Source organism: Sander lucioperca, chromosome 4, assembly GCF_008315115.2.
Source record: "Sander lucioperca isolate FBNREF2018 chromosome 4, SLUC_FBN_1.2, whole genome shotgun sequence".
Taxonomy (NCBI): Eukaryota; Metazoa; Chordata; class Actinopteri; order Perciformes; family Percidae; genus Sander; species Sander lucioperca.
In genome coordinates this window covers 35,092,738-35,115,783 of record NC_050176.1, presented here as the reverse complement: position 1 = coordinate 35,115,783, position 23,046 = coordinate 35,092,738, and the positions used below count along the sequence as shown (strand labels likewise).

At 40.5% G+C, this 23,046-nt stretch overlaps 1 protein-coding gene across 1 annotated transcript; it reads right to left on the bottom strand.

Moving 5' to 3' along the window:
- Positions 1 to 1,819: 1,819 nt before the first annotated feature.
- Positions 1,820 to 21,633, bottom strand: cpe (carboxypeptidase E). Its single transcript, XM_031277017.2, has 9 exons — positions 21,241 to 21,633; positions 10,569 to 10,765; positions 10,296 to 10,463; positions 7,861 to 7,978; positions 7,319 to 7,501; positions 6,339 to 6,478; positions 5,254 to 5,353; positions 4,604 to 4,722; positions 1,820 to 3,022 (listed from the first exon to the last, which is right to left on the bottom strand). Exons 1-9 carry the CDS (start codon positions 21,479 to 21,481, stop codon positions 2,924 to 2,926), a joined length of 1,365 nt encoding a protein of 454 aa, XP_031132877.1. The 5' UTR covers positions 21,482 to 21,633; the 3' UTR covers positions 1,820 to 2,923.
- Positions 21,634 to 23,046: the final 1,413 nt, after the last annotated feature.

Below are 23,046 nucleotides of genomic sequence, written 5' to 3'. Positions count from 1 at the left end.
GTGTTTCGAGGGTTACCGCCCCTTGAGGCACCTAAGACCCTAAGACCACAGTTCCCCGCCGCAGCTTCAGCAATGGAAACTTTGAACATTGTCCACTCAGGTTCAATGCCCCCAGCCTCCACAGGGATGCACGACAAGCTGGCTCTAGGGACAGGTGGTGGGCCCATACCATACAATATTCCAGAAAATATTTTATTATATTAAACTGACATGATACAGGGAGTGTATCAAAATAAAATTGCGACAACATTGATATTTCAGACAAAAATAGTAATGAAGACATTTTATTTTTCAGCAAATAAATGATGTAACGTTAAATGCTCAAGGGCTGTAAACACAACTTACCTATTTACAGTAACAAGGATGCAGGAGGCTGAGCTGAATATACAGTCTTGACTCAACGCCTGAAAATGTGGTTTTAACGTATAAATCACCAGACAACGCTTGAATTGTAATTGTTGTGTAATTTGTGATACCCACACTAACTCAATGATTGAATGAATCTCCATTTCCAGGAAAATAAAGTCAGAAACCTTCCTGTCATCTGCCGTCAAGCACCAAACACCATCAAAGTTAGGAACTACCGGTAGCTAGCTAGCCAATGAAGGTTGTATTGTAGCATCTAAAAGAGCTAACGTCAACGTTAACATATCAATAAAGTTATCTTTCTCAGGAGTTGGTGAAGACCAAACCACAGCTGAAAGAAAGAGGGACACTATATTGGACTTATATTTGTCAGGTGGACAAAAACATAACTTTAGGGGGGCGATAAAATAATGTTGTTCTTCATCTGTTGGGTGTGCGCGCGACTGTTGTTAGCCGTGTTAGCCATAACAACTTTATCAAACCGGTGTTTCAGTGTGTACCTGTGTAGTGGTTATTTGGCCCCCTAGCGTCCAGAAATAGAACGTACATAATTCCCATCTGGAGATCAATTGAGGCTTATCTTATTTTATATTATATTATCTTATCTTAATTAGAGACATTTGTAAGGAAATATATTTGAAATGTAAAAAACTATTACCTCTCGCTTTTAATTTAACCTTTATTTATCCAGGTAAGTCGATTTAAGAACAAATTCTCATTTGCAACGACGACCTGTCACATTCACACAGTTACACATTCATACCTTGAAGCCGCCCAGTACAACCACAGTCTGATCTGCTGGCCACTGAGCAGCTCCACTGGAGCAGTTGGGGGCCTTGCTCAAGGGCACCTCAGTGGTGGTAATGAGGGAGGGACAAGCGCTGCTCTTTCACTTTCCCCACCCAGATTTTATCCTGTCGGTCTGGGGATTTAACCGACGACCTCCCGGTCACAAGCTCACTTCTTTAACCTTTAGGCCACCACTGTCCTTTTTCATAAGAATTCATTTTTCATTCGCTCCTACAAGCCAGGTACTTTAAAATCCTTGTGGTTGATTAAATGTTATTTTATTCCCACCCAAGATGGCAATAAACCTAAAGGAAGGATCCTAAATATTTCATTGTACTGTACTTCATACTGTATTACTGTAACTGTAGGGGGCACCAACTAAACCCATTTCAATTATATATGTTTCCTTAAATATAAAGCAATAAATGTTCTCTCAAATTCAGATTAATTTGACATTAACAAATGTTAAGTCCCTGTATAAGTACTAGTGAGGGAAGAGCGGGTGTTTTTAAGTGCTGAGGGACTAACAGGATCTAACCACCAACTAGTGTACACTGCTCATTGAGAAGTCCATTGCATCAGTTAACGCACGTAGGACAATCCCAGTTTCTGTCCATAAATACTTCCACGCGAGTGAGCTAAAACAAAGGCGACATGACTGCAGTTTGACAACATAAAGAGGGGAGTTTTATTGATCAGTTCATTCTTTACATTTGTAACTTTTTCTATAGATATACATTCAATATATTCTTTCTGCGGTCTCGAACCAAATGAACTGCATCCATACATCATTTAAACAAGATTAGTGTTAATTTATTCTTGAAAAAACAACTTGTACATGTACCACAGTTCCTCATGTACCACAGTATTTCCTGTGTAGTAAACATACAAAGGAATGGCTTTGGATAGACTAAGGTGGGCAGATTTATAGGTGTTATGGCCTTGTTTTCTATTTTTATTTAGTAACAAAAACCACACATTTCTTGCTATACCTATAGTTTATAAATACAGTATATAGGCTATTATAACCATTCATCTTGTGCTAAAAACAAAGCTGTGCTGCTGTCAGTTTAGAAAAAAAAATCTCAACATCAATTACATACAGAGAAATGGGCTTGTCTGTATAGATTGTTTGCAATATGTTTGCTGTGATTTTACAGTGTTAATGTCCCATATTTTAAAACCATAGCATTGTATTTTTTATAGTTTAGGGAAAGAAACAGAGAGAGTGTGTGTGTGTGTGTGTGTGTGTGTGTGTGTGTGTGCAAGTTGAATTACTTGGAATCGAAAAGGTGTTTTCTGTGTTGCATTTGTGTTTGTATTTAATGGAGAAACGGAGACAATTAAAACAGGAAAAAAGTATGAATTATTTTGGACAGAGCCATGTGGTAATGATGTAAAAAGCTCTTTTACATACATAATTACACCGTCACTCATTGGTTATATAGATGGGTGCCATGGTTACCAAATCACGTGTACGATAAAGAACACAATACCACAGAAATCAACACCGATCTCACTGTCCTCAAACTACCTGTAAATTCCTCCTGTGTCCGTCAGTATATGTTTCTGTCTGCAGGATATCCTACAGGAGTATGAGGCAAACCATTACATTAATAAACAGTAATAATCAATTAAAATAATGATCGAAAGAGAACAAAACAAATAAAGAGACAATATATTCTTTTTTTAGAGTGGACGGGCACACAGAATGTTGAATATATTACATCGATGTGCGGACGGTCTGATTATCAGCAAGACAAACGCTTCAGAAGTTCAGTGTCTCCGACATCATCTTCCACCAGTCCATCAGCTCCTCCCGCTCCTCCTCCTTTCTCTCCATTAGAGACTCCAGCTCAAAGTCCACCTGAGACGGAGAGAGAGCGACATGGAGACAGAGAAGACGTGAAGAAGTTAAAGATGCAGTAGAGTCACTTTTTTTCAACTTTTCTTTTTTACAGAGCTTAATATCTAGACATCCCACCAAAGACAGACTTTTTCCAATTTTCAGACGACAAACTAAGACTCATCCTGGAGGGCTTGAATAATAAGGCTGTTCTTATTCTATATTTTTCTAATTATTACCAAATTCCATGAAAAGACCAAAACCACCAATGTGTTAGTCTGTCTCTCAATACTCAATACATGTGTGGCTCTCAGCACCAAACTAAAGTCATTCCTAAGACATAACGCTTTAAAGGGGAACTATGCAGGTTTTTTTCAGCTTAATTTACCTTAACTGAACAGCTTCGGAGTCATTGGAATGGTTATATGACTTCTTTCGAGTTGAATGGTGGTCGTCCCACTCCCCCCTAGCGCCTGTGAGCTGAAAAACCACCCTTGCAACTTTGGGCCGGCGAGCCGCCGGCCTCAGCATCAGGAAGTATCGCGTGATATCAGGTCTCGCGGTGTAACAAATTGCTTCACGGCACTGCACACATACGGCCATTCAGGAACTGGCTAACAAGGTAGCGATGGAGTTTTTCACACTATCGTCATGGCTGAGCCGGCAAAAAAGAAGCAGAAAGCTAGGAAAGCATTGTCGGAGGAACAGAGAAAGAGGAAACGGCAGACTGACCGAGCGAGGACTTAGACACAAGTAAACATAGGAGCTGCCAAATATCTATTCTGAAGCTGTAGGGGGAGCTCTATAGAGAAAACTGCGAGAACTGCATAGCGCCCCTTTAATACGGATCACAAATAAGTACAGTAATACACATGTGTTGCTTTAGTGAGTATTTCCGATAAAATACACAAAGTTGTACCCAGTGCAAATGTGTGGCTCACTGATGTGGTTTTAATAGTTTTGGACAACAATGAGGTCTAGGAATAAGCTATATAACTCTTTAGCTACACAGGCAAGACTTATTAGCAGGATACATTCATTATAAGTTTGGTCTTTTCGTGGGAGTTGTTGACAATATAGGGTTATTAAAACAAAGTGTTCTTAAATATGTATCGCTTTGTTTTAAACAGTTACAAGCCAAAAAGGTTGAGAACCTTCAAAGGATCAAATTTTATTCTGTTCTTCGTGGGTGCTTTTCAGTAGATAAACCCTCTCCGGATATAAACTCTTTATAATGAACAAGGTGTAAATGAGGCATCAGATCCTAACCAGACACTTTGCCATTTGTGCATTTGTAAAAATGATTTTGACAGTGCAAGCATCAGTCAAATATACAGTATATTCTAAGCTGGAGGTGCCTATAGTGATCAAGTTAAAGTTTTCCAAATATTCCTCAATGCCTTAAATATTCCTCATTCATTATACTGATTTCTTACTCACACGCTCTAATATTAGAATATTTACAATAAATCTGCAGTTTGCCTGAGACTGAACCAAAAATGCTATTTGTACAGGATGTAAACTACCCTTCTGGAAACATGAAGTGAGCACAAAGTGAATGTGAGGCAGATTTTGTTGGGTTAATTTGTCTGTGAGTCTTACCCTGGTAGCAGGGCTGTAGGGAACAGCCACCTTCTTGATCACAGTCAGGTATCCTGGGGCAGAGGCTGCTACTTTGTAGTTTCCTGGAGCCAGGAGGCGCCAATAGTCTCCATCTTTGGCTACAAAATACACATTTTCTCATTAATACATGTAAGTAAGAAACAAACGGAACATCCAACAGATCCTTACAACATAAAGTGTTTTGAGTTCCTGTTACTATCACTGAATGATGAGCAGGTGCAAATAAAAACCAGCTGCTGAAAAAAATGGTGCAGTACCAGCCTTGTCCACCAGATGGCATTATAAGATCTTACCATTACATTTCTCATAGTCTGGCTCAATGGATGTACATTGCTGGGATAAAGCCTGACATCCGCTTATCTCTCAAGCGCCAGATGTTCCTCCCTCTCACGATCTCTGTCGGCACTTAGAGAGGTGTGATTGGTTTAAAGAAATACAAACAAGCCAGAGTGTTTTCTTTCCCTATCCCAGAATAGATAGGTGGTCTAGCTACATCATACTGCAGCGCTGACACAGCGCTGTGGAGATAGGTCTGGCAATGCAAGACTACATTTCTCACATCCCATCACAGCTCATGTCAATGGGGTATGGTTGTCAGGATTGTGTGAATTTGCACTAGATGCTGATACCTGTGGTGATGTCATGGTCAATGCCCTCCACAGAAATGCTGGCATTGGAAATGGGGTTTCCCTGGAGGTCACGCACAAAGCCCTTTACACCCCGGTGAACCTACAAACACACACACACGCACACACACACACACACACACACACACACACACACACACACACACACACACACACACACACACACAGGCATAATTAAGGCTTGGTTCAAGGAAAGAGAGAAAAAACAAAAGAGAAACAAAAAAATGACAAAGAAATTTTAGATCCTTTACCCAACTGTAAAAAATGTGGATTCTGGGAATAGAGAGAGAACTACAGCAACCACAACCAATGTTTGCATTGTGGTGTTATGTTGTCTAAGGTAAGGGTGGATGTGACTTTGACACCTACCAACTCTCAACGCTGGTTTCTTTTTACCATGAAGGCAATCTTCCCCCAACCTTAACATAATCATAACTTCACCATAAAGGTGTCAAATCAGAAAATGCATCTTGAATTTTTTTTTGGAATAGTCACACTCACAAGTTGTTATATTTTAACCCTACAGTATATCTTAACTTTCACTTTTTTTCTTAGATTCAGATTTTGCTTTTTTTTGTAATTGTTTAAAGTAATGAGCATTGTTGGAAGTGCCTGAGGCTAGGGCTGCTCGATTATGGAAAAAAATATAATCACGATTACTGTGAAATTTGCCTTAATACTTTTCATATTTAAACTTTATTTTTTTCATTCAGAACACAAGAGAAAATAAAGAGTTTACTTGCAAAATGTAATGAGCTAAATTGTTTTTCTCGATTATTTCGTTTTTGTGATCATTGGGAGCCAAAATCATAATCACGATTAAATTTCTGAGGCCTAAGATATTCACTGCCAATGACTACTTCTGTTATTGTTATGCACAATACTAATAAAGAACCTTGAACCTTGAGATAGAGCATCTTTATTTAGATTTTGAGTCATTGCTGTTTCAAATGGTAATTTGGAATGACCTTAAAGAATTATTAAAGCCACATTCAAAACTACATTCCATTTACCAGTCAAACTAGACATGTTTAAGACATATTTACAGTCCGGGTGGTATTGCCTACCTGCTCGATGTAGTTGACCAGTGAGTTGCGGTTCTGCTCCCAGTAGGACTTGAGTGTGTCCTCATTGGGGAACTTGTCACAGCTGAGCTCCAGAGTGATCTCAAAACAATTGCTGCTGAGGTAGTTGAAATCCTGCATTCCTGTAATGGGTCAGTTAATAAAAAAAAGGAGGAGAAAGAAAGCGATACTGGTATTAATGAGAGAAAGTGGCGTGAAGTAGAGCTGTTGCCTAGGACAGTAGTGAAGATACACAGTTAGACATTTGTAATTGAAATAAAAGTCCAGTAAGTCTGGTTTTGTGATTTTCAGTCAGCTTATAGGGTTATAATGGGCTAGATTTTGTTAAAAAGTACTTTAGACACGTTAGTCTATAACATTTTAAATAGAGCCTGGTCAGTCCAATACACCAGCAGCTGATTTGAACTTATATACACACCGATATATTGGTATTGTTGCAAATGCTGGATGATAAGTAAGATTTTGCAGAACAGAAATGCCAAAAAAATGTTTGTGATAATTTGAAAAGTGTTGCCACTGCTTAACTTGTACCTAGAGAGCTCTGGCATACTTTTTTTTCGATTGTAAAACGTCCCCATAAATGCATATCTTCTTTTGTATGAAACAGGATCCTTATCAAAGATGTTCATGTGTTCATGTAAATTGATTTGTAGATAGAGTACAGTAGAGAGTTAACAGGAAATCAAGCAAAAGGGATGGGGGTGACATGCAACAAGGGTCCCCAGACAGATTCAAACAGAGGACGTCGCGATTGCATTGTCAGGGTCTTAAACCCCTTGGCAACCAGAGCACCCCATATTGTCCCAGTTTATGTACAGTAACTCTCAAATCAATAATCAATCATATCAATTTTAATATCAGCCTCAACCAAATCTAGTCCAGTTTTAGCCTATAATCCCAGGCGTCTCTTTACCTACAAATCACCACACTACACACACGTTTGGGCACTTGTTGTCTCTTACCTCCTGGCACGCTGTACCAGGCCCCTCCATTAGTGATGCCATCTTTGAAGCTGGAGTCATCATCGTTCTTACGGCAGGGAGCTCGGTTAGGGTCGGACATGACTGGGTTGTATATGGAGTAGGCCCTTGCCAGAGACTTGAACATCACATCATCCGGACTGGAACTGTACTCATGGGTAGAGCCTTAGAAGAGGAACGAGAGGGAAGGGAACAAAGTGCACAATGTTTAGACAGTACCTGTGATAAAGTATTAGTTCATTGAGCACCTGCATCTGCAACACATTAAATGTGTGCCTGCGCAAACACATTTTGTTTTACTTTGAGTAATAATTCCCAGGAAGCCTTGGAAGGAAATAATTTCCATCTGATTTCAATTAGGATTACGACATTCTGAAGTAAAAACAAATGTTTGTTGTTTCATTTATAGGTCAACTATTTGTCTCATTAAATCAGTGGAAACATGTTATACACAACTTAACAACCCAAACAGAAAAAACAAGGGATGTGTTTGAGATTGTGCGTCCACATATGTGTTTATGTACCAGTGCGGGTTTCATCATATGGGTAGTTGGCCACCACATCTCCTCCATGCAGGTTAGCTGAGAGGACGAAGGGGATATCCATGATCCAGTGGATCACTGCCTTGGTCTCTGGAGCCAGCTGCAAAGGCAAAATTACTAATACTTTAAAATACATACTGCACCTGCAAACAAGTCAAAGAGGAATTTCTGGATCTAAAATATCAGCACTTCCAACCTACACACAATATATGTCGTTTAAAGCATTAAAAGATAAGTCTGGTGATATTCTATATTTTTCTTATTGATCCTACATCATCTGTTTATAAAAGTAATTGTGTGCACATCCCACCTTCTGGCAGGGGCAGGACAAATGAAAAATACTACAGTGAAAAAATGGAATGTCCGCAACACTGCTTTAAACTGCTTAAATATAAAGGCAACGTTTCGACCCTGGACTTGGGTTCTGTAGTATCTGCAATCATTTTTGCAGGTACTTTATTTTTTTTTGGCCACTTGGGGGCAGCAGAAACAACACAACACTGACATATCATCACTTATTATCTCTTTTAGCCTATGCTTTTAGCTCAGTTTTTGGTCTCCACTACGGAGCCCCCCCCTGGTCCCACTTTGTCAAAAAAATTAATTATAACTATCTCGTGGCCTCAAGATACTATCTCGTGGCCTCAAGATAGTAACTCGTGGCCTCAAGATACTATCTCGTGGCCTCAAGATACTATCTCGCCGAACACCGGCATTAAGCCGGCCGGCGGGGGCCCTCTGATGGCGGGTCACGTTTGCAAATCGGTCAGTGGAAAGTGTTGGAGAACCGCAGCTGCGTTACGGTAAAAGCTATCAAAAGTGTCCAGCCGTGGTCTCCAGAGGTCGGTCTCACTGCCCCGAGACTCCTCGGTGCAGTTCTCTGGAGGCCTATGTTTTCAAAAACTGGGTTTCCAAAATCGTGCAGAAGGTGGCTGGGAGAGTGAGCCGGACTTCTTACCCATTTAAAGTTTGAGAATAGGTTGAGATTTCGTTTCGGCCCCAAGACCTCTAATCATTCGCTTTACCAGATAAAACTGCGAGACTCTGAGCGCCAGCTATCCTGAGGGAAACTTCGGAGGGAACCAGCTAGGGGGAAGTGTCAGACCTCTGCCCGCTTATGGTGCACCTTCCCTGGGGTAAATCGAAGGGTGCTTCGGTGGGATTTTATTCCAAGTTTTTGGACCGGAGAAGGGTAGGGGGAAGCGGCAGACCTCTGCCCGCTTATGGTGCACCTTCCCTGGGGTAAATCGAAGGGTGCTTCGGTGGGATTTGCTTCCAAGTTTTTGGACCGGGGAAGGTCCTCCCTGAGCTCGCCTTAGGACACCTGCGTTACCGTTTGACAGGTGTACTGCCCCAGTCAAACTCCCCACCTGCCACTGTCCCCGGAGCGGGTCACGCCTGGCGGGTCACGCCCGGCAGGGCCGGGCGCTTGACACCAGAAGAAATCTTGTAGGCTGCATATCCATAGTCCTTTATAATTCTTCTTCATATTTTATAGCCTATATTTATACTTTTTACATGTATATACTTGTTTATTTACCAACTTCTATTATTATTTATATTCCTTTAAATGTCTTGATGTGCACATCAACTGTGACACAAGAATAGTCCCCCGGGTTATCAATAGCATCAATAAAGATCAATAAAGTATTTCTGATTCTGATTTTAAGTTAGCCTATAGTGGAGTGTGCAGACTGGTTCATTAATTATTGAAGTGTTTCACATTTTTGGGGAGAAAAGCTGCTCCATTGTGCATTCTCCTTTTATATACACTTATCTTGAGGCCACGAGATAGTATCTTGAGACCAGGAGTTACTATCTTGAGGCCACGAGATAGTATCTTGAGGCCACGAGATAGTATCTTGAGACCAGGAGTTACTATCTTGAGGCCACGAGATAGTATCTTGAGGCCACGAGATAGTATCTTGAGACCAGGAGTTACTATCTTGAGGCCATGAGATAGTATCTTGAGGCCACGAGTTACTATCTTGAGGCCACGAGATAGTATCTTGAGGCCACGAGATAGTTATAATTAATTTTTTTGACAAAGTGGGACCAGGGGGGCTCCATACTCCACAAACTCCTGAGGGAAATATCTGGCTTTTTTAGCTGCTAAATGCTCCACTAGTGGCTAACTGTTTCTGTCTGCTGTTTGGTGCTAAGCAGGTAGTGTACTGTACAGTGTTTTTGTTTTTTTTGCTTTTTCACTGAAAACTGTTGTCTGCTGCAGACGAAAATGACACTATGATAGCGGTGAGAGAGAACCAAAACAGTTATGTTATAGGCCAGACAGCTAAACAATAAAAAGTCAAGGGCAGCTGCAGATTTAGGTGATAATTATCTGTATGTTCATCACTATGAGCGACTTTGTCCTTCAATCACTTATACTGTCTGCATATGTGTGTCTGTTTGCGTACCTTGGTGTTTTCATCCACAGCCTTCTTCATGTTCTGCAGCAGGTGGTTATTGGCTCCACCCTCCCGCTCGTTGATGTAGATGATTCGGTCCAGATCAGGGAAGTTACGGTTCAGATCCACCCCCTGTGCGTTACTGCGACCGACAAACCAGTCCTTAATCTCTCCAGGCTGAGCAGGAAACAGGGGATGATGTTTAAACATACATAGGAGTGAAGGTGAGCGAGACAGTATCTTTATTTACGCAGTGTGTTTTTGTCTTGCCGTGTTCATCACCTGTGAAGCGGCCTTCTCGAAGCCATCTGGGTTCATGGAGGGCATGAAGTGGATGCGGGTGTTGTGGACGAGGTCGATGACGGTCTCGTTGCCTTGCTGGTACTGGTTGCACAGGTACTGAGCCAGGTAGATGAGCAGCTCTCTGCCCACAGCCTCATTGCCATGCATGTTGGCGATGTACTTAAACTCAGGCTCACCTGCAGGGAGGAAAAAGACACTTGCTCTGTTAGTGGGACACAGACAGAGCTTTAATTCTACATTCTGTACAGCGTCTTTACAGCTCAGAGCGAAAGGCTGAACTAAATTGGAATGAGACAAACAGGAACATTTTACAAAGAACGAGGATTTTAACAAGGTTGACAATTAATGCACCTTTTTACCAGCTGAAGCCAATTCATACTTAACTTTACATAACACAACTGTGACACGTAATCACAATTGGAAATATCACAAAAACATCACAATAGACACAAGAGAAGGCCACTGATAACCATTGTCATTTGTTAGGGAGGTGACCCTGGACACACACACACACACACACACACACACACACACACACACACACACACACACACACACACACACACACACACACACACCATTAGACTACAACACTGGATCCTCACACTCCGGCTGTGACAAACACACTGACTCAGCTGAAAGGTTAAGCAGATTTAAACTCCATTTGGACAATAATGACCAAGAGACAGTGACTCACTTATTGAGTGACGCTGTCACAGATTGTTCTGCCTGAATCTAGCTGGAGTGACAGGTCTGGGGTCAGATTCGACTACATCACAACGAGTTTGACTCCAGGACATGATGTTACAAAATTAGGGATTTTTTGCGACATTTAAATCTCCTACTGTTCGTAGCTTGTAATCAGTGAGTCGAGATGAGATATGAAACAGGAAAAAGCAGCAAATATTTACATTTGAAACGCTGGAGTCAGAGATTATTTGTCATTTTTTTCTTGGTAAATTACTGTTACAATTGTAAATTGTTGTCGATTAATGAACTTATCATTTCAATCTTACACCACTTCTGCTGATGCTTTCTGAATGTGCTGGCATACAAATATTACAGACCCTTTACCTTCTTTGCTTTTGTTTATCATAGTAGACATTGGTTTTATATTTGAGAGCTATTTATTACGCAAAGCATGCTCAGTCAAACTGTGTTTTAATGACCAGGGTGCTAACCATCTGTTTGATAAACTAATTAGCCGTTACTTCTCTTTATGCATGCAAATGCTAACACATGCACATTAGCATGAGGGAAGTTCTACTAAGGAGCTAAAGCCCTATAACAAGAGTATGACAAAGTATGAGCTACAGTGTACAATGCACACTCTTTTGATTAACTACAAACCAAAGAATAGTGGCTTTTTGTGGCTGTATACGGGAATAAAGAAACTTCTCCAAGCGCTGAGGAATGAAAAAAATGTCTTTTGTTCAGATCAGTTACAAGTTATGAAATGTAACCCAAGAGCAGCAGATGGTGAGGGGGTGTGTGTGTGTCTGTTTGTGTTTTTGAAGCCAAATTGCAGCAGGGGTCCAGTTTTAATGGAGGGGCTTTTTGTGTGTGTTTACATTGTTTTTCTGTTGTTTTTTTTACTGATTTAACAATTTTCTTTTTCGCCGATTTAAACTTTTCAAATAATTAAATTAAATGTGTTGCTTGCATACAAAAAATAATGCTTTTAAGATGCAAGTGCACATGTGTGCCAATATTTTCACATTTGCATGTTTTTGATCCATTTAAGCGTTTTTCTTTGAGTGTTTGATGTATCCCAGTGGCTATACACACACACACACACACACACACACACACACACACACACAAACCGCCCAGCACACATCTGGTAGTCAGGTTATTTTTAAACACTTGAATCTGGTTGCTCTAATGATTTCAAGACTACAATTAACTCTTTCTGTTCTGACGTTGGTGTCTGGTTTTACAGGCGTCAGAGGCCTTACAGAGCTGTCAAACACACGCACACACACACACACACACACACACACACACACACACACACACACATACACACACACACACACACACACACACACACAAACACTTTGAAGTTGGACTCTGCCAAAATGAATTACTATGATTCAAGCTATTACACAGATGCTCAGTATCTGGAGACCTTTCCTTTCTCCAACACATGCATACGTCCTTTTGTATTAATATCATTAATTTTCATTTTTTGCTAACTCACAATTATTTAATAGCTCTGTTTACTCTTTTAATCACACATAAACACACACATTTCTGACCAGAGGGTTTGTTTTTGCACAAAGGCAACCATGATGCGTCACTGTGTATAGGGGAATAAATCAAAATGTCATTTTCCTTCTGGAGCCGAATGTGTCGTCTTCTGCCTTTTTTCTCAGTTCATTCCTCTTCTGTGTCAAACTGCCTGTACCTCGCTGAGCTTTTATTCTCTTGTGCGCAAACATATCCTCACACTCAAAGGAAAAGAAATAGTGCACATGATTTCTGTTACATGAGAAACTCCATTTGACATGTTATAACCTCACATATCGGCACATGTGGTTTTTGGACAGTTCACTTTTGATGTAATAACAATTTCCCCATTTGCGTTTAAGAAAGAAACAAAGTTCACAGATGAACTCATTACATGTAAAACATTTCATATGCGGTTAATGCACACAAATGGTAGTGTTTGTACATTTAAAACAAAAAAAGATGGACAGTGTGCACACATTCAACCCAAATTGGGTACAGGCACAGGAAAACTGCAGCGTACAAAGGCAAATGAGGGGTAGTCTGCACACTAATTATTGCAAGCTTCCAAAGATTCAAGGATGCAGTATTTTGACCTTCAAGGATCTTCTTTGGGCGAATATTTGATGGGGTTATGTTGTCCAAATTGTAGGTGGAGCTGTCATTTTTTGGCTGCAACTAACAACTGGACTTGTTTCGTCCATAAAATGTAAGTAAATTGAGAAAATAACAGTTTAAACAGTTTCCCAGAGCTCAATGTGTTGTCTTAAAAAGTCTTGTTTTGTCCAACCGTCCGACAGTCCAAAACCCAAATATATTCAGTTTGCAATAATATAAAACAGAGAAAAATAGCAAATCTTCACAATCCAGAAGCTGGAGAATAATTTTTGTTTGAAAAGTTATTTTACAGTAATGCTTTATTAATTATCAAAACCGTTAATTGTTTGTCACTCAACTAATCAACTGATTCATTGTTTCCGCTTTAGTAGCCTATAAATGTCCTGCTTTTAGTACACATGTATGTTTACTTGAAGAACTTGAAGGTGGAGGGTTGCATTGTTTCATATTTGAGAGCTTGCAATATTCAGTGTGTAGGCAAACGCTCCTTTTCCTGGGTTTTTATACATTTCACATGTCAAGGGGATCAAGGGTTTTTTATTTTTGCCATTTGCTCAAGTACAACGTACAGGCGCATTGGAATACTTGTGCGGATCACTCGGTCAGTAAAAAAACACTCATAATTTACAAAAAGACACAGCAGATAAAACAAGTCCACACACTAATAAATAACAATAAGTACAATAAATACAGAAATGCAAAGTGCAAACTTGTGCCCATGATGATTGCACAGCAAGATGAGGTAGGTGTGCGTGTGTGTGTGCGAGCGCGTGTGTGTCTGAGTCTGAGGTGATGTGACAACATGACATCATAACTTTGCGTAAACATACACGCCCACTTTCTTAAGCCAAGTGTCGTGTTATCTGTACGCATTGTGAGCTATCCGTGTGTATGTCTATGCTGTATACAGCAGACCTAAACATACACGCCACTTGGCGTGTTATCACGTAAACATACACGCCACTTTCTACAAGTGGCGTGTTATCGCATAAACATTCACGCCACTTTCTTTTTTTTTTTATTACTTTTTGGGCATTTTTCGGCCTTTAATGACAGGACAGCTGAAGAAATGAAAGGGAAGAGAGAGGGGGAAATGACATGCAGCAAAGGGCCGCAGGTCGGAGTCGAACCCTGGCCCGCTGCGTTGAGGAGTAAACCTCTATATCTACCAACTGAGTTAACCGGGCGCCCTACGCGCCACATTCTAAAGCCAAGTGGCGTGTTATTTGTACGCATTTTGAGCACCGTATACAGCGGATGGGTTGAGTTTAGGAAAAGAAGAACCAGTTGGGTTTAGGAAAAGAAGAAAGCGACGGTTGAGTTTAGGAAACATGACACACAGGAAACAAAGGAAATGTGACACGCGGGACACGATCCCCAGTCTCCTGGGTGAAAGTCCTGCATTTTAGCCATCTACCAACCTCCCTATGCACTTTCATACTACTCGCTACGGCATAAATTCACACACAATCGCAAGCTAACGTAAGTCAATGGAGGCCAAACGGCATTAAGCTAAAAAGCGAGTATGCGTCTTGATAACACGCCAATAATTGGCGTGTCATATATAGGCCACTTCATGAGATCAGTCTGCATGTGAAAACATATGAGAGAGCGGTGGAGAGCTATACTGTGTGAAAGTCTGATGGGGCACAGCTCCTCACATAAACTTTCCACTCTCCGCAGGTCGATGTAATACATCTGAGGCTGAGAAAACCCACCGCATCATCTTTCGCTTTGTCAGGAATCATCAAAAGTGTCTGGCAGGTGATCAATATGGTCTCCTAGGTGACCACGTAATAATGACTGCTGCTGCAACGTCATTAGGGAAGCACCACATTAGAGTGCTCTCAGTCGTCGTGGCAACCCTGACAAGGCAGGTGCTTAAGGGAGACAAATCAACTCGGAGGTTGAGTAAACACACTCTCACTCTGTCTGCCTGTCTCGTGCTCGTGTACACACACTCATACAAGCAGTTTGTTAGCTCTGACATCGGATATAACACAGACATACAATACATAGAGCACCACACGGGTAAAATAAAAAACTGAAAAATAAAAATAAGAAGTGAAACGATAAACCTTCTCCTAGCTTTTCCACCTGCTTCTGTAACTCAACAAGTTCTTTTTTTATATTTAATTTTCAACAACAAATTTTGTGTTAGAAGTTGTGTTGCATCTTTACTAAGTCTGCAAATAATGATTATTTTTTATAGATTGAGTAATCTACTGATTCATTTCTTGATTAATTGTCTGGTATATGAAGTAGTTTAGTGTCGTGGCCGTTTAGCTCAGTTGGTAGAGTAGGTGCACATATACAGAGGCTTGTTCCTTGACACAGTAGGTCCAGTGTTCGAATCTGACCTGTGAAGGTTTTCCTGCATGTCTTTCCCCTTTCATATCTCAGCTTTCCTGTCCAATAAAGGCAGAAATGGCCAAAAAAAAAAATAGTTTAGTGTAAAGTCTTAAAAAGTTTTTTTAAATGCCTACGGTTATGCCTTTAAATGTTTTGGTTTTTCCGACAAAGAGTCCAAAACGCAAAGAGATTCAGTTGACAATTACTGGATTGTCAAAAAAGTTACTCCTTAGTCATTTGGCGACAAATGTATTAATCCATTAATTGTTCCAGCTCTAATGTTTATAAATTTGAGGTCCATATTCTACCTTAACTGGTGTAGAGATAGTAGTACAATTTCAACACTTCTTCATTTAAGCCAAGAGATAAAACAACTACCATTTTGTTAACATCCACCGACAACCTATCCCATGAGCCCTAGCTACTGGTATACCTTCAAAGCCTTGTAGGGGCTGTAGTTGCTGATTGCTGAACAAAATAACTGATGTTATGTGTGAGGTAAAATGCCAACATTGTTACAAAATGCTTAGAAAATGGAAAACTCAATCAACATTTTTCAGCTTTTTGAGATAGACTGATAGAAGAAACCCTGTAGAAGAAAACCTACTGAGGCGAGTGGAAGGAGGAGGGACTTAGGCTGTCTGCTGCTTGTATGGCCAATTCACAACATGACATGAAGTGACATCACGCAGAATGTTGAGATGCACCATATGAAGCATGCAAACCACACAAAAACAAATTGCAAGATAGCAAATAGTGATAAAAAATCGAGAGAATAAAAGGAATGGTGGAAAAAGAAAGAAAATGAAAAAAGAAAGAAACAGAAAGCAACACAAATGAGAAATGTACTAGTCTGAGCACAGTGAAGGCAGAGAGGAGGAGGATGCATGTTGGTGTCTGATGTATAATAAATGACCTCTGACTGGTGCCTTGGCCTTTCTCCCATCTTCTTTCCGTTCCTGCTTCTCCCTTATTCCCTCTACATTCTTTTGCCCATCCCTTTTCTTCTCCCTCGTCACCCTTACACACATTTCCCGGTTTCTCAATTACCATTCCTTTCTTTTTTGTCTCTGCTTTTCACCGGCTCGTCCTTCCTCTCAGCTGTTTTTGCTATCTCTTGTTGGGGAGGCTCCTCACAGCTAAAATTTCCAAACAATGCACTGGGTTTATACTCTATTGTCCTATATTGTAATGTGTAATATTAAACCCATGTCTGCCAGTGTTTCACTTTATATTCAATATGTCATTTGATACGACCAGATCCCGCAGTGTGTCTGGCTGCTATACACTTTGACTGAGCATCTGGGAGCGTGCTCACTGGGGATTACATACTTCCTCCGTCATCTGATAAAACAGTCCAGCATCTCCCCCACATGAGATGGTCTCTCTACAGCATACTGGATGAAGCAGTCCCTCATAGGCCTACTGACATGATTTTTTTCACCTTCAGACAAAACCAAACCCATTACAAGATGGGGTTTCTCATCATACTTGAAGCCTTCTGAATAGTTCCAGACATGAGAGTCAAAAGAGTTTAGCCGGAGCCCATTTCACTGGAGAGAAACCCCCCCTTTCAGCTCTTGTACACTTAAATATGACCCAGCTGCAAGAAGTAAAACACCTCCTTCTAATGAGAAAACATGTCACCCATGTTTAGTGGTGGGAGAAGTATTCAAAGTAGCAATATCACATTAAAACATAAAAGTACTGCATTCAAAATCTTACTAACATACAACAACATACATAGTAATTACTATCATCAAAATGGACTTAAGTAAAAAAAGGTAAACATCATGATTCATAACGGCCCCCGTTAGAGTTTTATTAATACGTTTGTATATACACTATATTATTTTGTTGAATTTTATTAAAGATGTTTGAACGTGTACTTTTAATTTCTTTTAATACTGTTGGGTAGTGTAATCTGCAATAAGACATTCAAATGTTTAAGCTCATCATGTGTTTTAAATGTAAAATGTAATCTGTAAGTATAAAGTAACAAATACCAGACATTCTCGAGTAAGTATCACGAAATTAAAGCAAAAGTGTGGCATACCGCTCTGATATCTGCACGCTAAATATGAAGCTACCAGCTGGTTAGCTTAGCTTAGCACAAAGACATGAAACAGGGGGAAACAGTGAGCATGGCTCCATCCAAAGGTAACAAAAAAAGCCAACCAGTACCTTTAAAGCTCACTGATAAACACATTATATTTTCAGTTTGTTTAATCTGTACAAAGGTGTGAAAAATAACAATTCGCTATATTATGGGGGATTATGTGATGGATGATTTTTTGTCACTGAGCAGTTGCCTGGCAACCAGCTTAGACTCCAGAAAGTTACTGTGCCCGGCTAAGTAGTCCACCACATAACCGCCTGTAAAATGGCAAATTTACACTTCAGTTTTGTTAATAATGAGAATTAGAGGTGCTGGTAGATGGATTTTTGTTTACGTTGGACAGAGCCCTCCGCTAGCTATTTCCACCCATTTCCAGCCTTTGCGCTAAGCTAAGCTAAAAGGCTGCTATTTTTAATGGATAGATAGAAAAGAGTGTTATCAACCCTCTCAGTCGTGTTTGTGTTTAGTCTAATATTCACTCTGCTTTTAGCTCTGTTTAAGTCTACTCGACACCAACTCCTGAGGGAAATATCTGACTCTTTAGCTGCTTGATGTTCCACTTTCTCCACCAGCTTGTCTCTAAGTGTCTGCTGTTTGGTGCTGGGCAGGTAGCGCTACTAGCTAGAGATTTCTAGCTGAAAACAGTTACCTGCTGCAGATAGAAACATTGTGATGAGAGCGGTGAGAGTAAACCTAAACAGTAGGCTATTGGCAGGCCATAAAACTAAAATAAAGACACTATCAAGCACCGTAGAGCTAAGGGGAACTGCAGCACAAGTGTCCCCTTTCACATACACACGTCATGTGATCCACTGCCAATATGACAAAAAGTATGATTATAGGTATATATGTTATAGATAATTTAAGAACAGCACTTGAGTAACTTGAGTTAGGCCTGCTTCCCACCACTGTTCATACTGTCCACTGCACTCACTGTATATGAGTAAGTAACCGGTGTGTTAACACTCTTGGCCATAGGCACTTCCTGTGCCGCAGTGTTTGACAGATGGCTGCTTACTGACAGATGCATGAGCTCAGGACTGGCGTCCTTCGGAGCCGGCCAGCCAACCAACCACAAGCTGCCAGTCAGCTCAGTGCACTAAGCCGATCAACTGCTATTTCGACTCCACCTTGGAGTTTCAATACATTGCAGGGTCAGATGAAATATTGGTAGGGCACTTAAAAGGGGAAGCTTAAAAATGTTTCAGGTCTTTGCAGATTGTACACACACACACACGCACGCACGCACGCACGCACGCACGCACGCATGCACGCACGCACGCACACACACACACACACACACACACACACACACACACACACACACACACACACACACACACACTCATCACTATCTCTTCAACCACTCACACTGAAACCATGATCTTCTTCTTCCTTCACTGTCCTTTGCCCTGTCAGTCTCTGGAGCTCTTCTTCTCTGTTCTCCTTCACTATTTCTCCCCCCTTATTCTAGCTCTTGTTTTGCTCAGCAGAGGTGGAAGGAGAGGAGAGAAGAGGAGGGGGGAGGGGGAGAAGTGCTACCCCTGTTGGTGAAGCAGCGGCTTGGAAAGACATCTGGTATTAATAAGGTCTCCACATCGCTACTGTGACTCATGCCTGCGCACGCCCACCAGACTATTACGGGCTTATTTAGTACGCACATATACGGCCATTAGACTCTGTGACCATGCAAGCAGCTAAATACACACAAGCTGCGGTGCATGGTTAAGACCACACAAATACACCCAGAGAAGAAAATACACCTTTACACAAAAATGCAGCATGAGACATACAGTTGAAACACCACAAACTAGACCGTAAACCATATATACCGTAATTACAGGCAATGTTTTTTCTTTTCTTTTGAGGGCTCTGTTTCAGGATTACTTGGATGAAATTAATCACTTCCTGCTGTATGTAAACTTTAAATCTCCTGTTTGGAGAGTTGGACAGGAATCACTGATCCGTACCCAGACATTCATTAAGGTTAAATGCACTACAGGCTAATCCATTCAGGTTGCATTATTGCTCTACTAGGTGTCAACACAGTATCCTCTCACTATCAGGAGTACAGAGTGTACCTTTTTATTTAACACTTTGAGCACAAGTTTATTTGGGTGGTACACTGGTTGTTAGGTTTGGTTTATTAGTAACATTGTAATGTATTTATAAAGTACAAGATGTCAGACTTCGTCAGGGATTGAACGATAAAGACCTGGACTTGTTTACATTATTGTGCCTGGTGATTTCACAGTCCAACAACCTTTATCAAGGTGGAGAAAACGGAATCATACTATGTAGTGTTATTTAATGCCAGACTGAAATTAGACACAAACACGAAGAAGGAACATTTCAGAGAATTTGGCTCTCAGTGTTTGTTTCCATCACACAAACAGCTTGAGATCATTTAGGCCCGTCCTTCATTGACTTTTAAAACATGTGATCTACTTCAGCTGTTTTATGGCCAATATTCTGAAACCATCATATTTATTTCAAAGTGATGTCCTAAATGGACCTTTAAATAGTAATGGTTCCTCTATTTAGACGTGACTTTAGAAAAATAAGACATACAGTGCATTGTATCTAAAAAAAAACAACAGTGTGGCCCACATTTGCAGTTGGTGTGTAAACTGCCCTTCAAATATATTCTTCTATGGTTTCTTCCAGCCTGCAGTCCAGCCCTGAAGAGGTGTGGTGGAGATAATGGGAAGACATGGCATAATTCAGCTCCATTAAGGAACCATCATAATTGTTCAAACCCTATCAGGACTTCATTTAATATGCAGTCAAATGCTGAACTATTTTCTCTGATATGTTGCAGCCAACACTGCTGATACATCTGCTTTTGATGGGAAGGGACGGTGATTCAAAACGCAGCCAAATGAGCCGTGGCATGACCCACTGCATTTGGGATGTTTTTCCTCAGCATCACGACTCGGGATAAACACGAAGAGATCTTTATCAACCAGCAAAATGGCGGCTTTGGGTGGCTGATCCTCACAATCTATCTAGATTCCTCTTAAGTGATGCAGCAGGCTGCGCTCTGCGTTATTAACGCACGGGCATGACACACCTGCGCTCCTCCTCTAGCTGTCATTTCATTTCAGCACACATCAACAACCCAAACTGCTCGTTTCTGCATAATAGCCTAACCCTCACATAAAATACAGTAAGAGCATCAGCTATGCGCAATAGTGCGTGATGTGTTTGTGTTATCACAGCGTGTGGTGATGGGCTCCTACGATGAAGAAAGCAGGAACAAAGGGAGCGGGATGGGGTGTGCACATTCACCGCATTATGTAGCAGACTTTTTGTATGCGTAAAACTGACCAGGCTCGTGCGTCCCGGGGTTGTCGGTCATCTCCAGCACCAGCAGTTCGCGGCCCTCGAAGCTCTCCCCGATGGTGTAGATGCGAGTGATGGTCGGGCACTGCAGCCACACCGACACCAGCGCCTTCCGCAGCTCCTCATAGCGGTGGTACTCGAAGGAGATCTCACCCTCGGTACCGGCTGCGCTGACCAGAGCGACCACTGCGGCCCCGAATAAAACTAGCGAAGTCAAATGTTTCATTTTGACGTGTCCTGTTTTCGTTAAGCCCTGTGTGTGTCTGCCTGCCTACCTTGGTCCCAAGCCTTATCTCTATGCTGCAGCCTCGCTTCAGGCTATAAATACTTCTCCCTCTGCTGATCTCTCTCTGTCCGTGTGTGATGCGCTACTGTACCTGAGCGCAGACTCCCTCCAGTGGCAAGCCCGACAGAAGATTCTTACATCCTGTCACAATTTTCAAAATAAGAACTTATTTTTCAACCCAAGATAAGCTAGCAGAAAGTGTTTATTTATTTATTTATTTTGAAGATAAAGGGCAATGTTTTTATGTAAGTACAAATATAAAACATAACATATGAAATATAAAGAAGTGCCAAAGATATAAACTGGTTAACACTTAGGTGCAAATCCAACTAGTAAAAGCAGGTTATATATCTAGGACAAAAATGAATATTATATATATATATATATATATAATGAAGACATTATGAAATAAGCAGACATAATATATATTCATGGAATGTAAAATAATCCAATTAATTTCTTTCTTAATTTCTTCCTGCTTCTGTCACAATTGTAGAGTTTATTGGAAGTCAGTTGTATTTCATAATCAGCTCTGTTGGTTTTGACTGACAGACAAAGACTGTTATGAAATAAAATGGTCATTGGGGAAAACATGCAGCAGACTCTTTAAAAGGAAATTTTGAAAGTAAAATGCTAAAATGAAACAAAATAGACTTGCAAAAAGTTGTGTTATTGTGAAAAGAAGCAGGAAGAAATCAAAATGACCATTGGCATGGTTTCAGTTAGCCTAATAGCTGGTTTGATTTGCATTGAGAGATGATTTTATGAAAAGTACCCCATGCCAATCTCTAGGTATGGTGAAGGGTATGTGATGATGTGGAGTTATTTTAATTCCAAAGGCCAAGGGAACTTTATCAGGATGCATAGTATCCTGGATCCATGAAATAACTGGCCTTTAAAAATAAAAATCTGCCTGCCTCTATGGGAATTTAACATAGGGGTGTACTTACATATGACCCCTGTATTTTAAGGAAGAACATTTATTTATTTACGATAGATTTTACGATAGATTTTTCCAATTTTTTTTAATTAAGGCATTAAGATCAATTTCCAAAAGATGTTTTGTTATTCCTGTTTTTAGTCAACTTTAGCATGGGTGTGTAAACTTATGCAAGCCACTGTATATTACACATTTGATATATTTTACATTACATTTATTTCTGTTTTATTTTCTGTCATTAACTGACTCGCAAAAATAATCAACAGATTTAATGATAATGAAAATCATTGTCAGTTGCAACCCTACTGCAAACCCAAACAAGGATTCCTGTTCAAGTGCTTTTCTGTTACAGAGTAGGAAAGTAAATACAACTCGTGAAAAATGAATCCCAAAATCATGCTGGTGGAAACAACAGAAAATAAAGTGTGTCAAACACATAATAAAGTAATTCATTTTATTCATTCGATTTTTTTTCATGTATTTCAGAGTGTGTTGGACCATGTTATCCATTGATTTACTCTTGTTTATGAACTATTAAAGTTTTGGTCCTTAATGTAAAACTGCC

Coding starts and splice junctions, on each gene's coding strand:
- cpe (XM_031277017.2), bottom strand. CDS start 21,481: ATGAAACATTTGACTTCGCTAGTTTTATTCGGGGCCGCAGTGGTCGCT. Junction 5,354..6,338: donor TGGTCAACTACATCGAGCAG/GTAGGCAATACC, acceptor GTGTGTTTGTAG/GTTCACCGGGGTGTAAAGGG. Junction 3,023..4,603: donor CCTACAGCCCTGCTACCAGG/GTAAGACTCACA, acceptor TCTCCGTCTCAG/GTGGACTTTGAGCTGGAGTC.